The sequence below is a fragment of the Anguilla anguilla genome, chromosome 11 (assembly GCF_013347855.1).
Source record: "Anguilla anguilla isolate fAngAng1 chromosome 11, fAngAng1.pri, whole genome shotgun sequence".
NCBI classification, from domain to species: Eukaryota; Metazoa; Chordata; class Actinopteri; order Anguilliformes; family Anguillidae; genus Anguilla; species Anguilla anguilla.
This window is the reverse complement of record NC_049211.1, coordinates 22,975,165-22,992,800: the sequence shown is the minus strand read 5'-3', so window position 1 is coordinate 22,992,800 and position 17,636 is coordinate 22,975,165. Positions and strand designations below refer to the sequence as shown.

Sequence of the window (17,636 nt, the reverse complement as noted above, 5' to 3'; positions counted from 1 at the left end):
CACAAAACATATTTGGTCTGCTGAATTGATCAAAATTTGAAGCAAACGTGTTTTTAGATGTAAGTGGACATACATTTCTTTTACCATTTCTTTTACTATCAAATCATTAAATGAACAATGTCAGTGTGTAAACTTAGATGCAAGTAAATTTAGATTGTTTTCCTTTCTTACCAGAAATTCTATTTAGGTATTTCTAATGAATGGAAGCCATAATCCTTAAAACAAACTGTCACAAAAAAGGAGTTATTTCTTTGGTCTGCTTGCATGAATAAGTTTGCCTCAGCTTTACATGGCATTGTGATAAGCATAGAAGCATTTCCTCTTCCTGTTCAGACACAGATGTATGTCCCACATTTCAGACAGTAGAGTACTATCCCATGCAGGATAAGGGAGAAAGCCATCTCGTCTCACAGCTGGTTGCTGGCATGTTTTACGTATTTATTTATTTATATTTAGATGTATAGATATACATGTCTGTATAATTAAATGCATTATGTGTGTGTGTGTGTGTGTGTGTGTGTGTGTGTGTGTGTGTGTATAAATTTACATATACATTTCAATTAACTTCAGAATAACACCATTGTGAGTTGCATCTTTTAAAGTGATATTTATAAGATAAAAGACAAGAAATTGAATCAAATACAATACAGGATTGCTTTGATTGTCCCCTGTGTATTAGTTTTGATACACATATTTCTAACTTGAATTTAATAAAACTCAAAAATCTGAAACAAGACTAATCCGTTTCTATACACTAATTCTTCATCTGGAAATAATAACTATTTTTTAATTATAAACTATCACCTTGTTGAATTTAATTAAATTGTTTCCTCAGAAATTAACGAGGTTGCTTCTGTTTGATATTTCATTAAAAAGTTCAAGGATCAGATGGGATTCTAGGATACAGTACATAAGTCTTTGAAGTTCTTGAAGCTTAGGAAGTTCCAGAAGAACATACCTCAGAAGCCTAAAAGCAGGGACAGATTGGACTTCATCTCTCCAAAATCCAGGTGCAGGTGCATGTTGGTGCAAGACTTGGTCCCTAGGGAGCAACTGCAACTGCAGCAGGATTGCCAATCATTAAATGGGTAATTGAGACAATTCATGCACTACAATGATAATGAGAATGAGTGGATTTATGACATTTTATTAGCATCTTGTCACTAGAGGATAGACCATTAGACATCACATTGCACACATTGTTAATGGGATGATGACCATTTTCCTCCAATAATTATCCAGTATGAAACAGAAGTGAAGTTCAGAACCACTACACAGTGCTTCACTTTCTAAGAGAATACTGAAATATATCTTTGAGAGATTTATTTCAGGTGAAATGTTTGTTATGCCATGTTATACCAAGAACAATGTGCCTTTTTGGTTAACAAAATAAATGGTAAATGGACTGCATTTATATAGAGTTTTAATCCAAAGCGCTTTACAATTGATGCCTCTCATTCACCCATTCACACACCAATGGTGAAAGGCTGCCATGCAAGGTACCAGTCAGCTCGTTGGGAGCAATTAGGGGTTAGGTGTCTTGCTCAGGGACACTTCGACACGCCCAGGGCGGGGGTTCAAACCGGCAACCCTCTGACTGCCAGACAACCGGTCTTACCTCCTGAGCTGAATGATTGATGTGATTGACAAAATGATTGACGTGTCCATTTTATTACAACCATAGAAGCAGAGTGTAATTCAGCTGCATGACATGCTCCTTTTAGAGCAAGCTTGTTGCTGGAACTTGACAGGCTGTCTCTGCATGGTGCACCCTTTCTGAAGCCAGAGAAAGGCAGCTTTTAATGAGTATTCCACAATCTGTTCATTCATTTCACTGCCTAATATTAAACTTGAACATGAAAAATAGTGTGGCGTCCCCATGAAAAGAATACACATTGAAGCTCAGCTGAGCTGAGACAAATCATCAAACTAACAATCAGGTTTCTCTGAACACAAGTCACAGGGAAATGACTGAGCCAAGAAGCATTCCAGACACTTATCCCACCTCATTTACCATAAATGGATACTTCAGAATCTGCTACTAATCTTGAAATAAGACTCTTACCTTAGTACCCCATATGTCTGATACTATGGTCGCCTCTGCTGTTACAACAGAATATGAATTTCGCAAAGGCAGTACTATTTTAAGTAGTCCAAAAATAAAAGTTTGTGCAGAAGAAAGCACATTGTTGGCTCTCCACATGACAAACAAGCAGGGACTAAATGCACACTGCACGTTGCATTTCAGTATGGAGCAGATTCTCTTACAGAGATCATTTACAGCTTGATATTTTGAAGTAATTGTGCCACAGTGTTGGGAATGGCCACTGTGCCACATGTAAATAGGAAAGCCAGAGAAAAATCCAGCAATCAGGCCACAGGAAAAGAGAGTGAATAAACAATCAAAACACATGCATTGTCAAAAAAAAAAAAAAAAAAAACAATGTCGGCATGTCAGGCAACAAACTCAGTCAGTCTCCAGGGGGCAAAGGAAAATAATCTTGCTTTAGGTCCCAAAGCTCTTTTATAGAGCCTGTAATGAGGCAATGGGCAGCAGCTACATGATTGTCAATTAGCCACAGCTGGCACCCTGTCTGGGAGTAAGGCTAGTGCTGTCCATGGTCCTGTAGGTAATTGAATCACTATAGGTGCTGAATGGGCAATGTTACCATGAATGCAGAAGCAGCTGTCCCCTGCCTCACCCCACCTGGCAGGGGACAGCTGCTTCTGGACTTGGGGACACTTACTCTTTGATTCCGCTGACTGCAAAGTGCCTGCCGACACAAGTGTTACTCCCGGCACCCCACGGCATGGTGTAGTGTCTTGCTCAAGGGTACAACCCCGTTTCCCAAACCATTGTACTGCACTGGCACCCTTGACTGTGTGAATAAATGTAAATATTGTTTACTTTATTTTCTCAGTATTTCCTCAACATTGGTTCTATGCTGGCTGAATACAAATGCCAAAATAATGTGTTCCTGACAAGTTCCATAGCAGTTGCATTGTGTGATAGTAGGCCGTTTCCAGACGAGACTGATGGTCCTCTGTCAGTACCCTGTGAAATGCATAACTTTAAATGTGTGTTTCTTGTTGTTTTGGTCTGTTTATACCTTATTTTACAGCTATGCTGAAATATGTGGACGCCTTTACTTGTAATACCATAAGTGTTGGTATGGGAATGAATATCGGTTTGCACTGTTTGCAGTCTATAACCTATTTTACAGCTGTACATTGAGATAAATATCTACATTCACCGGAAGTACAATACATATTGGCAGATGAATATATTGGTAAACCTGTTATATGTGGTCAAGGACGGGTTTGGGAGGCGCCCAATTCTCTGGAGAGATGCTGGTTCCTGCTCTGCAAGGGTTAAACACGTCGCCGTGCTCGAGCCGTTCGGTAGAGCTGCAGCGAATCAGCCTTCTGCGCAGAACGCAGCCGTGTCGCCCGTCATGCGGAGCTTGGTGAAATCAGGTACAGAAAAACATGTGGATTCACAACATTTGTCAACTTGTTGATCGCCTCTGTTAAAAAAGCAGCGACAAGATAGGAGGACTGGCGATAACAGATAACGATATAGCAACCGCTTTCAAAGATGTCTGGAGAAGACGGGAATAATTCGGAGAAAGGCGCTGAAAAAGCGGAACTCGATCCATGGAATAATAAACCAGTGACTAAATTTCTCCTCCTTCACTGAGCTTACCAAAAAGGTATGTGCATTCTTGAAAATGATTCATGCTTTATGGCTGGCTGGACACAATACATTGTATCTTATTATTGTTATTAATAATAATAATAATAATAATAATAATAATAATAATAATAGCCTAGTTGTTGTTGTGCTTGTTGATGCTGTTGTTGTTGATAAAGACTAGTGCTTCACAAACGCCCTTATCCAGAGTGAAATGCAATGCATAGGACAGAAATCACCCCAGAAAACAATTGGCTGACCTGAAAAATTGGTTATTGAAATCAGCACCACTGTCATGATTGTGGTGTCAAGCTACTCTATACAGGAGTTTTGAAAATAAGATTGTATCCCAATTAATGTTTCAATATCTATTGAATTGCATCACGGATGACTTTATGTCAGATCAGTGTGGTTTGTTCCCTTGATAGACTAGAACTGAAATGTCATAATTCCTTGAAATTACCATTTGATGTTCTCGCTCTTGTATGAATATTTTTCACCTGTGACAATGGTTCAATCATATACTGATATGCAACCCACTTAAAGAAAATCACACACCATTTACCATTTCGTAAATGTTATGTACCATTTACAAAAATCTACGCCGTCATGTTGTTTTTTATATTATATTTTTTCTTTTAAAAGATTTGTAAACAAAAACAAATGTTAAAAGTGTGGTATTTGAAAAGTAAACAGATTGTGCTTCTTATGTTTCCAAGTAGTTCGTTTCACAACACACAGGTGCTCTGGAAGCCAACGGAGGCACCAAAAATGATAAATAATCTGAGATTAGAGGAAAAGTTTTCTGGTATAAAGTGATATTAGTTTACAACCGATGATGGGATAAATAAATGTTGTGTATGGCGGCAATCCATTGGGCTTGTCAATGATTACGTCGTCTCAAGACAAAGTGGATAGGCCTGTGTCAGGGAAGGTTCTGCACAAGCATATTGACCGCGATATTGCTGCAAAACTGGTTCTGTCGAATCTACGCATGTAATCGACCACATAATACAGTTTTACGCAAATTATAAGTAGCCTAACTAATTATTCCTAACGTTTTAGATTCAGTACTCCAAATACAAAAGAGAGTAGCCTATCGACGATTTGTTCGTGGTAGGCTGTAACAAAAACGCGAAGAGCAGAACTAATGTTCTGCCATTACTACGATCAAAATGCCTGAATAGCTACCAATCATAACTGGAGGGAACAATTACGCCTTTTGCTCAGAGTACCATTACAGTTATGAGAGATATCAAGATTTGACTCGATTTGTATTCGATGTTTTTGTCTAAACCTCACTCCTTCTTTAGTCTTTTGGTGACTTTCGTTACAAAACAGGTCAGTACCAGTTGAGCAGAACCACCCACTGAAACAAACGGCTCCTCGCTTTAAACCTCCTTCGTGTAGGAGGCGTTTCTACTTATTATAGTATAAGATGCCTACTGAGTTTTAATAGAAATATTTATGTTTCGGAGGGATCGAGAAGTACGAGAATACATAATAGCAAGTGAATCGTAAGGAATTGGCTGTCTATTTCTTTCTCGTTTGCATTTTTGCAATAACGACCTTTCACTTTAACTGGAGAGTTTAAATGATTTTACCACCAAAAAGCAAGACGCCGCTGAAACAAACGGATTATTTCCAAGAAGGACGGCGTGAGCTCAGTTTCAAAACAGGGAGGGCTACCGCTTCAGCACTGTTCGGGTGGACAGCGGTCAATCGGGAGCTTTGCTTTCCGGGCTGTGCATCCCCCACCCGCTGCACTGTGCGAGAGCCAGAAAAGCTGCTGGGCGTTCTAAAGCAGATTCAATTATCTATTTGCTACTCTGATTAGTGGATAACCCACCTGACACTGCGTGAGAAATGTTCGTTCACAGTGCTGTAGGTCATCCGGGTTTGGTCTCCATTTTAGTGAGTGGTGCTGACATTCTTTCTCTCCTCTTCTCTCACAGCAGCAGGTATGGAAGAAAACAAACACAGATGTAGACCCTAACTTATCCCAGACATTCTGTCTTTTGGATCTACTGAATTCAGTGGAACTCTGGCCTTATTTATTCAAAAATGGAAAAATCATCCGTAGGGATAAATAAATCGGACTTCCGATCGACCTCCTCGTTACCCCCGGAGCCGGTGGAGATCATCCGAAGCAAGGCGTGCTACCGCCGAGTGAGACTCAATGTCGGGGGTCTTCCACATGAAGTCCTGTGGAGAACATTGGACAGGTTACCTCGCACACGACTGGGGAAATTAAGAGATTGCAACACACACGAATCACTAATGGACATTTGCGACGACTACAATTTAGAAGAAAATGAGTACTTTTTTGACAGACATCCGGGGGCGTTCACTTCTATACTGAATTTTTACCGCACCGGCAAGTTGCACATGATGGAGGAGATGTGCGCGTTATCTTTCAGTCAAGAACTGGACTATTGGGGAGTCGATGAAATTTACCTGGAGTCGTGCTGTCAAGCTCGGTACCACCAGAAAAAGGAACAGATGAACGAGGAGCTTAAACGTGAAGCTGATAATATGAAGGATAGAGAAGGAGAGGAATTTGATAACACATGTTGTTCAGAAAAAAGAAAGAAGCTTTGGGATCTTCTGGAAAAGCCGAGTTCGTCAGTTGCAGCCAAGGTACGTTTTCTGATGTGTTTTAACCCAGCGCTAAGCATAATATCTTGACTTGACTTGGGGAATCCTGAGTACTTGGCTGAGATACAAGACGTCAGGATTTCCATCTTCTACCTGTCATTGGATAGCGTTTAGTCAAGGATCAAATTCTTGATTAATGCTTAACACTTAATTTGATCCAGTTACTGAGGCCATCTTCATCGGTAATCGTCAGAACTAACTGACATGTTTATGTGGGTTCTTTTATAAATTGTAAAACTACTAAAAATGAAAGGCCTCCTTCGGAAGGAGGAGTGTTGGCCTACTTTTGCGCAAGTCCCTAGGTTTGTCCTCAGGGTTTATTGCACTACTGCATGCGCAAGCCTTCTGTGTTGGGTACCAGCAGTCTTTGCACTTCCGTCTATACACAAAACATGAAGCAGGAAAATCGCCTTAGATGTGAAACACAAAGCCAACGCTGCACAAATTATTGACATGACCAAAACGACAAAAATTAAATTATTAGGCTATTAGTACAAATATAATTATCATTATTAGCAGTAGTATAGATCACATGTTACTCTGATGCAATTAACATGTGAGTATGCAGTTCAAAAGTTAAGATATATATATTATATATTATAGCCTCATTAAGGAACAAAGAGTCATGTCCAAACAGCAAACATTTGGAAGGCTCGGGCCGAGACTATTTGGACCCACAGGAAACGATTACTTCACGCTGTTTCCAGGCCGCTGTTCTGAGACGGACACAAAAATCGGTTCGATATGAGCTCAAACGTTTAGCCTCAGAAAGGTCCTGAACGCTGGCTCACCCTTCTGTTCGTGCCTCCAGGCCGGCGGCACCCACAGATTTTCAATTGGGTGCTAATCCAGACATTTTAAGGCAGGCGACAAGTCCAACAAAATGGATGTTTGAGGAAAGGTTTGATTAGGGATATATCCGACTCATTGCGCAGACAGGAGTTTCAACATGAGTTCAAAACGGTCCAGGTCCACAGCTGATTCAACACGTATAATTTAAACCATGAATCCTCATAAATCTTTCTTCTTCCTTGGCAACATATTCATTTTTATTTTTGAATTAATTACAGCTTGTGTACACTTGTCAGAAAAGACCCAGTTAAAGGTATGTTATAGACCATTTTAGCATATTACCCTTTGCTATAAATATCTGACCAGTGTGTTCCAAAAATCGGGATCATATCATGGGGTGGCATACGATTGTAATATTAACCTCGACAAAATGGATAATTGCAGGAAGGCATACGTATATACAGGAACATTGTTCATTGCATGCACAGAATTGTTACAGACTACATGCTTGTAACACCCAGTCGTATGTATATCTAAAACGTCTTTCTGAATTAGAAATACATGTCAAATTTTGTGTGTGAGCTGTGAGGGCAGATCAGAATGCAAACCCAACGTGGACGCCTGCTCCTGTTTGCAGATGAGCAGATGGCTGTATTGACAATGCAACATGAGCGACACTAGTCAGGTTGCCTTTGTGTCAACTGGAGGCTGATGACCTCAACACAACCAGGTGTAATTACAGGGAATGGAACATTCTTTTAATTGTTCTCTCAGCAGAAGCCAGAAATACTGACACCGCAGAGAGGCACAGATCTTCCTTCAGATGCACTATATACTGTACAGTAAGGTCTGCGGGATGCAGGGTGTACATGGGTTCTGAATGTACGCATCCTTAAAGCAGTCCGCACGTGTGGTAAAAGCCTGATGTTATTCACTCCCAGTGTATTAATTGTGGCCACCTTTCCACAAGCTCAGCTCCTCCAGGCAAATCTCATCTGCGTCTCTTTCTCCAGCAGCAGAGAGCTGTGAAGCAGGGTGTTTTAGCGTAATCCACTCAAGCGTTTTAGCCATGAGAAGTAAAATCAATACATATTGCGCTCTTTATGTTAATGGAGGATTATGGCTTTGAATGAAGCTTTAATATTGTTGTCTGCTGTACTCACAGCTCCACTCCCGGAGCCATACCTGCCCTTGATGTTTGTACTTAGAAACCCATCATTTCCTATCAATTTTCTCATTCCATTTTATGAAAATTGCACTGGCTGAATTTGCTCAGAAACTGCAATGTCAGCTGTTGCCAGTATTTTGTGCTTTCCTTCATGTGACACATTCTAGTTTTTGATTAACAGCACAACAGTGGTGGTGAGTTTCTCACATTTTTAATACAAGTACAAAAAAGGGTTTTGGTAAGAAGGAGCAACCTGTACACCCCAAGTTCTGTCGGTGAACACTTTCTATGCCAAGCTGATCCCACAAAACAGTTTCTACACAATCACGCAGGCTGATTTATCAATATGTAATTGACTTTAAAGGAATATGTGGAACTCCATTCTTACCTAAAGACTTAAACATTTTACTGCACCTAGTATTCAGTGGGCTATAGCAGGATAAAGCTTTGTTTCATATTCTCAAGCACTGTAAAGATTGCAAATTGCCATTCATAAGAGCTTTAGGAGATTTAGCGGTTCAGACATTTTGATAGAGTTATAAAGGGACCTGTAAGGTTAAGCATTGTTGTAAGTGGCACTCCCACAATCACATCTTCATAAATCTTGTATGATGCATCATTAACAACGAGCTGCTCCAGTAGAGTGCCTATCCCGCTCAGCTCAGACTGTGTCCAAAATAGGTGTGATTTGGCATGTCACCTGGTTCTCCGGTCCACATTAGACGTGTCGATTCTGGCTAAGAGGACCTGAGAACAGAATGCTGCCAGTGAAGCAGGGAGTGAAGTAAACAGTTACTTGAAAACACTGATTTTTTTTTTACACTGTTTTTTAAAGTGTAGCACAAATAACATCTCAACATTATCTGAGGAAAATGAAGTATGGCAGGACTGTATGTGTGTGTTGTGTGTGCATGTTCATGCATGTTTGTACATGTACTTATGCATATGCATGGGGTTTTTTGTGTGCGTGTATGTACATGTGTTTGCATGCATGTGTTTGTGCACTTGCGTGTTGGGAACTAGCTCAAGATAACCGTAGATACTGTCCTGCTGTCATTTTTTATCTCAGAGTGTGGAGCATTCACATGGACTTTGGTTCCCTCTAAGGCTGGTCCCAACACCTTCAGCTAAATGTCAGGGAAATGTCACATTAATTATTCTAGATGAGGCTCTGGGACTGATTTGGTCCTTCCCTCAACCCTCACATTTTCAGTGAGAAGCCACTCTGTCTCCTTCCAAAATTAGATTTTGGTGTACAGCATTCAATGATGAGATTATTTCTGACTGAAAAGCACATTCAAAACTTGCTGTCTGCAATGCATCTCCAAGTGGTTTTTATACACCCACACACACACACACACACACACACAAGCATGCACGCACACGCACATGCACACACACACACACAGATGTACATAAAATACATACATACGTATTTCCTATAGCTGTGAGTAACTGTTTTCATGTACTGTAAGGAGCAAGTATAACATTTAAAATGACATGAAGTGACCTCATTGCAGCCACTCAATTTTGAAATAAAGTTAATTACATTTATCTATGAACATTATTACTGGAACAAAGAACATTTCAGCAGCACAGCAATAGTTTCCCTGGCTACATTTTCTTGCATTCAGAAAGCAAACTTAAATGCTGATCATGTCTTATAAATGTCCAGTATGTTGAATGCATTCTACATCCTCTTGGTAAATATAAGCAGATGGCCTGTCATGCATTTTAAATAATGGAATGCAAAAAATAGCCCTATTGTCAGAGTCAAGATTTGTGTGTGTACCGTGTGTGTGTGCACGCGTGCGTGTGATTTATTCATTATATTACATTATTCATGTGCTTAGCGGATAACCTTATTCAAGCAAATAGCCACAGCTTTTTCTTTTCCTCATACACTGTCATTCATTTATACTGTCATTCATTTTCTGTGCAACAGTACTGTTGTGCCACACCATAAACAGGTTATCTGTTTTATGTCCATTTGATAGCCTTGACTGTTTCTCTTTCAATAAATATGTTTTATTCATTGCATTGTCATTTTCACAACCAACTTTTGCAAACTCTAATGTTATATCAAGAAATTATATGATCAAACAGTAACCAATGTATATACAGTGAGAACCATTATATCTTGATTTTGCTCTGTACTCCATAATTTTAAATTTGTAAAAAATATTTAATATATGGCTAAAGTGCAGAGTGTCAGCTTTTAATAAAGGGAGTTTTAATTCATTTTGGTTTCACCATGTAGAAGTAAGGGCACTTTTTATACATAGCCCCCTCCATTTCAGGGCGTCATAATGTTCGGACAGATGGCTTCACAGGTGGTTCTGATTTGTCATGTGTGTTCAATTTCTTCTTTACTGCAGTATATGAGAGCGTTCAGTATCTAGTCTTGATGCTAGGTTGTTGACTGCATTTGGAGACTGTTATTGGCATTTGTCAGCATAAGGACTAGAGTTGTGCCAGTTTGTTAAGAAGAACCTAAAAGACCCCCCAGAGTTATAGAAAAAGGTCTTGTTGACAAATGAGACTGTAGTGGTCTTCCTTGGACTACCCTTTGTGATTACCAGTGCTCTCTTTCCCCTTAATGAGTTGATTTTGGTAAGTTCTATGTCTCAGACTGTTTTCTTTGTCATATTTCTCAGCCTCATGATGGCTTCCTTGACTTTCTTTGGCACAACTCTGCTCCTTATGCAGACAAACACCATTAACAGACTCCAAAGGCAATCAAAGGCTTAGAATATGAACACCACACATGGATTGTTTGGTTACAAATCTAAAATTATGGAGCACAGATCAAGAAAATCAAGAAAGAATATTTCTTTGCTCCAACCATTATGGCGCTCACTGTATGTATATATGTTATATCCTGTGGCCAAGATATAATGGTGAAAACATTTCTCCTTGCCGTTAATTGACATTTTTTGTGGGAACTGAATTGGACAAGCTGACTTCCAGGTGTAATTTTATTCTGCAGACCTATTAGTACAAGCTGTAATTGCATGTCATCAAACTTTCTGCAGTTAACAGAAACAGTTTGCTCTTACCAGCTTTGCAGTAAATCCATGGGAAAACCTCTCTGTTACCTTGTTGATTCAATTGGGATATTTACCCAGACAGGTTTTAAAAGCAAGCTTTCTGGAAAAAGAGTGATGGCCTTTCCTCCTCCTCTTCTTCTTCTTCTTCCTCTCTCTCTCTTTCTCTCTCTCTCTCTCTCTCACTCACTCACTCTAGCTGCCTGCACAAAATCCTCTCTAAAGATTTCCTTTGTGTTTTGCTTTGATTGTCTCAGGCAAATAACAATTCAGAACTGAGTGCTGGCCAATCGCCCATGACCTCCTTATCTCTGCATTGCTTAGTGTATGCTGCATTGCTTGTATGGAAAGTTACATAGATAATTCTATGTGTCATTTGCTGTCCTCATAGAACCTCTGAGCTGACCTCAGGGATATGACATGCAAATAAGTGGAAAGATTTATATTTGGACTGCAGAAAGATCTGGTGGCTTGCTGACTGAGCTACCCCAGTCAAAGAGAGACACGACGATCTTGCTTACATTTAAATCATGTAGTCTAAGGCAGACTTCTGTACTGAAATCTCCACCATGAAGGCATAGCTTCCTCTAATGGTTTCTAGGATAGTATTGGCTGACAGAATCTGCAATGAGCCCATGTTTGAGGGGCAAAACATCACTCATCACCACGGTCACTGCCTATTTTAAGCCTATGTGGAACAGACATGCCCTACTTACTGATCACTCACCTGAAAGTAGAAAATGTTCTATTTGACCTATGAGACTGAATGATCCTGGGGGCTCTACCTTCTCCCCAAGCATAGAGATTTGTTTCCAGTGCAGTACATTTTGCTTTTTAGATGTGTTTTTTTGCATGACTTGCTTGTCCTGGATGGCCAACAAGTCAGCCTTGACATAAAATGATTAAACTGTATTATCAAGTCCATTCTGACTTCTATGCTGACTAGGTGCTCCATGATGTCTTGACAGGCAAGCTATACCTTTAGGTTCAATATCAGCAGAGAAACTAAAGGTCAGCTGCTGCATTCTTTCAGTCCTCCCTACTTCTTAATGATGTTCTGGTGAGTAGTGAGCATTTCTGGTGCTGAATTACAGGACAGTTCTTGATTAATTTTCAGAAGATAGAAATAACTGTAAAATTTCAGCTTCAGGGAAATGTCTATCAGTCAGTGGCAGAAGCTAGTTATGATGGGCCCATGTGCAATTTTTTTAACGAACCCCCTCTCCCTCAGCCTGGAGAGCTTTCGGCTGCAGGCTGGTGGAGACATTAACAAACGGTCACCAAAACAAACAAAATCCGAACTGGCTAGGTCGATGGCTTGCTTAGGATTACACAACACAACACACCAGAACAAAAAGCACAGAAAAGAGGTGTGGTTGGGCACAGCCGCTCACATTGTAGTAGGCTAGACTACACATATGCCTAGATTGTGTGTTATTAATTTACAGCTTTTCCAACTCATCACTGTGCTAGGAGTTTGCCTGTCAGCTAGCGAGGTAGCAAGTATTGTTACAGCCATAACCTGACCTGACCTTATTGACTCTCCTCAAAATCTAAGAAGCTACAGGGCACAATCAATATCCCCGAATCCACGACAACAATTCTCGTGCTAGCCAATGGAATGCTGCTTCTTTGGAACACAGGACATTTCAAAATCTGCATTTTACAGATTCACATTCACTTGCATTCTGAGAAAAATAATAACACAAATGTATGTCATTCATAATTTTCTTATGACACGTACAACTGAAGCAGGATGAAACAGCCAATTTAGCAAAATGGAATAAGCTACAAATAATGTTTTTCATTCAAATTAAGAAAATAAGCGCTTTCTCTTTGAACCTCACGGTGCTACCAATGGCTGTGTAAATAAAATCAGCTGTGATGATCATTAAACAATGCAAATGTCTGACATCGAGAGATGATTAGCTCAAAGAAACATGAGTAATTTTTGTGATTCATGTCTGGGTCATCGTCTTTTGTAAAACTAAATAAAAACTGTAGATATATGTGTTTATTGAATGCAGTGTATTTACGTCTGCAGAAATTAGCATTAAAAATCTGCATAAAAAATGCTGAATCCTGCTTTGACTTGACTACTGGACACCAAGATCACAAAAAAAACAAACACCCCCAAGATGGCTAAATATAGGAATAATTAAAACATCATCATACAACATATCTCATCCATGTTAATTTTCGAGTTTATTTTATTAAAACACCCTAATCCTCCCTGCTTACAGTTTTGGATCTTGAAAATTATCTGGTGTTTTCACTTCAAGAAATGCAATTGGATTATGGTTATCTTTAGCCAAAATTTTATGATAATGGTTTACTGTTTAGTGCTGTGGCCTTGCTATATAAATCAAAAACAACAGTTTAGTCACTGTGTGATTCAAACTATAACAGGCTGGTACAGTGGCCCATCAGAAACACGACACTGATCCCCTTAAAAAGCACTTCATCTACTCACTCATTTTATGGGCATCCAAGGAGCCTGACAGTACATTGAAGAAAATCATCAGCAATCTCCTTCAAATTCAGCTCCGGAGCTCGGATCCTCTCAGCAGAATGTATAGCCAGGCCATTCAGTCTCTCCTGCCCAATGCTGCTCCTCAGGTAGTTCTTGATAATTGTAATTTAATTTCATTTTAGAACTAATTAAATGAAAATGATCTGCTGGTTTGAAGGTGACAGGCAATGCCATTAATAACAGCAGTATTCTACACAGCTCCCCAGAGGTAGACATTACCGGACGGTATTCCACCATTAGCATTTCCGCTAGGAGACTGAGGTACATGTTGAGCAATCTCAGTTTTAAAACATGTCCTGAATGTTGGCAGCTGAGCAGGGAAGGTTATTGTTTATCCCTATCATAGTGGTCGAAAAAACGTTTTTGATACAGTTGGGGGTTTGGCAATTGCTTAAAAAAATTCCATTCAAGAACCTACCTTTCTGGCCCGTTCTCTCTTTTCTCTTCTGAGATACAAGTTTTTGTGTTTATACATGCTTAGCTGCAGCTAGGACTCCTCTTTGCTCACTTCCTCAGCTAGCTAGCTGAACTCAAAATTTCACATCCAAAACTAGCTAACAGTTATGCCATTCTGTATCATCAAATGAAGACACTTGACATTGGACGACAACATACACAGACATATTTACCAGCAATCCATATCAGAAAATAACACTTGTGCAAAGAAATGACCACAAATTATTTAATTAATAATAATCTAAACAATATGTTTTCTGTAGAATGGGCATATAGGAAAAGTTTGGCATGATCACATCTGTGCAAAGAAAGCTAAACAGTGATTGAGATGAGTTTGCTTATTGAACAATATATAAAACAGGTGGCACTGAGATAAACATATGTTTTTTTTTTTTTTCAGAGGTTTAACAAGTGTCACTAATGCAAGGGTCCATGCAAGAACAGACTTTTTTATGTAGGGCTAGCTTTCCGCGAGAGGATCTCAGGCTCACCCAGACCATGGGCCCCAGTGCAGCCACATTACCCGCGCTGCCTACATCTCTGCTGCTGCTATCAGTGCAGCTCTGCAGTATCTGATGTGTCTAAGAAAATTTTGCTGTCATGTAAATTTAGCTTGGGGTCCTTCAGTCTAACACTACTACATTAACACTATCATACTAAACTAATTATGTATGCACAATTTGAATCAAAATTTTCTGATGACGCTTTCCAAATAGCACGCCGTTTTGTTTCACTAGGCGGCAGGGAATGTTTCACCTTATAGATTATTGATTTAGCGTAATGTCTTTGAGTCAGATCAATTGGCAATTAACAAAATAGAGATGGAGGACAAAAGTTCAGACTATAAAAATTCCCCAAGAGGCATGCCTCTGATCAATCACATAACCACATCATCATCACAGCACCAAAGACTGAGTAGGTTATGAAACACGTTGTGTTGCATTATGAAACCTGTCAGGTTCACTTTGCCTGAGGCCAGTTCTCAAAACTTTTGCAAAGGATGACATTAAGCAGTATTGTACTACTAAGATTATTCAAAATTCTGTTCACTGAGGGGGTTACCAGGGGTCTCTATTAAGTCTAACTTTTTTTGTAACTGTAATTAAAATTTCACACCTTTTCGTTTCTCGGAATATTTGTTCACCAGTTGGTACAAGTCATGGAAATTTGTTTAAGAAAATTTGAATAATGTAGCAATTATACACCCTAATTGCAGAACTTTGAAAGACAAGAACTAAGAACAAAGTTCACTGTCCCCAGATTGAACTTTGTGGATACTGTGGAGAAACCTTTTTCTGTAGTATTTTGTGGCAACTATTCCCCGGTTGGTCTGTTAGAGGCAGCAATTAATGCACTCACATTCTACAGTGATTTTGCATTGCTTCTAAATCAATCTTGCTATAAATATATCAGGCTCTTGCACAACAAAGAGTATACACCACTGGGAACAAAAATATTTAAGTAAGAATTATATTTTTAAGCACAAATCATTCTGCGTTGCTGATCACAATTCATTTGACTACATTGAGTGATGCATTGCGTAGCTCAGATGGAATGTGTTTTATTACAGGTGTGTGAAAAAATGTCTTAAATTTCATTGGCCTAATTATGTAAAAACCGCCTGCATAATTACCCTGATGAAGTCTGCAATTCAATTAAGACAAGGGTTGAACTTTTAAGCACCTGGAAAGGTACCAATAATCATATCCATTTTAAGTAGTCCATTTTGGCCACTTAAATTGTCAAAAACACAATGTCCACAATGGCCTTTCAGGAGCTAAGTTTGTCCTTTCACCGTGGGCGGTGTTAAATCACAAGAATAGGACTTGGCAACTGAGAGAGCGCAGTGGTCTGTTCTTGTTGCTAGGGAACATGTGTGACCATCATAAACTCATTACTTGGAGAAAAACCCTTATAATGTAACTAGGGCAGAAGAAGACTATACAATCTCATCTAACCGTAGGTTCCACCTATGTGGAGTTTACTGTGCTGCATTATGATTTAGGGGCAATGCCAGCCCTGCTTGAGAGTGCAGTTTTTTCTAGTACAATCTGAAACAGCAACTGTAAGCACTTGTGAGAAAATTGTTAATGTAAATACAGGTCAGATAATGTGAGATTACTTTAAAAGGGTAGTGGTTGTGTGTGCTTGACAATGGGAATAAGAGAGAAATTACAAGCAATGACTTGAATTACACCACATGTTGAATTATACCACTCGCCTCACCTTACCTTCTAAGGTGTTTACACACAGAGACACACATACAGACAGACACACACACACACACACACACACACACATGCACGCATCCATGTTAGCACACACATATGCACATACAAGCATGCACACACACAGCAGATAAAAAAGTAATGACAACACGCGAGTGTGGTCTCTTTCTCTCTGTTCACTCCCTCCCAGGGGCAGGTTTCATGTAAGCAATAGTAAACTTCCATAGCCTGACCCATTTCCTCTCTCTAACTTATTTAAGACCCAGCTTTGCTGAGACAATGCATGGACTGTACATGAGTCATTTGTGACCCACCATTACATTTTGGTGGTGGAGGAGAACCCATTATTGAATTGAAGGATGTCTTATTCCACCCCAAAACTCCCATACATTATTCATTCCCGGCGTGGTGGACAGGGTCTCAGTTACCACCATCATTGTTCATGGCTGGACAAGGCGGACAGTGAGCCTGACCACTTAAATTTGGAAAACTCTAAGGTGACAGTTAAGCAAGTGAGGGGCCAGTGGTGAAGAGGCAGAGGTCGATCTGCTCCTCAGATGCTTCATTCATTATTAAGAGAGAACTGGTACAGTATACACCAGCTATCCCATGCATCCAGGCCAAGTAAGTTGGGAGGCTTGTGTCCCTCCTGGAACATCTTCTTGCAGTTGTGTCAAAGTTTGGATTCAGTTGGAGGTAGATTTTGAAAGCGCTGCTTGTGTAATCTGAAGGGCAATGTCCAGTTCAACACAGATACAAATGACAAAGTGTAAATGCTATATGTGACCAATGTGGTTGGAAAATACCAGGTCATCACTACTATTACATGTGTATGGAGGGAGTCCAGGGTGAAGGAGGTGGGGTGAGGAAGGAGCTGCGTGTGAGGGAGGTTGGGGGTGGGGGAGTGAGAAGGTGAGGCAGACTGAGGGTAAAGCAAAGTGCAGGGGGGAGGAAGAGTTCAGCGCTGTAGCGGGAGGCTGTGGCAGCATGCCAGGGAGAATCCTGAGTTTGTTCACCCTACCATTTAAAAAAAGGCTCTCGCGGACTCCCAGCACGCTTC

At 40.0% G+C, this 17,636-nt stretch overlaps 1 protein-coding gene across 1 annotated transcript in view; it reads left to right on the top strand.

Annotated features, from left to right (window-relative positions):
* Positions 1-3,390: 3,390 nt before the first annotated feature.
* Positions 3,391-17,636, top strand: part of kcnb1 (potassium voltage-gated channel, Shab-related subfamily, member 1) — a 43,878-nt gene continuing 29,632 nt past the window's right edge. The window contains exons 1-2 of the mRNA XM_035380878.1: positions 3,391-3,713; positions 5,650-6,334. Coding sequence (XP_035236769.1) covers positions 5,759-6,334 — 576 coding nt within the window. The 5' untranslated portion in view covers positions 3,391-3,713; positions 5,650-5,758. The remainder of the gene's footprint in view (positions 3,714-5,649; positions 6,335-17,636) is intronic.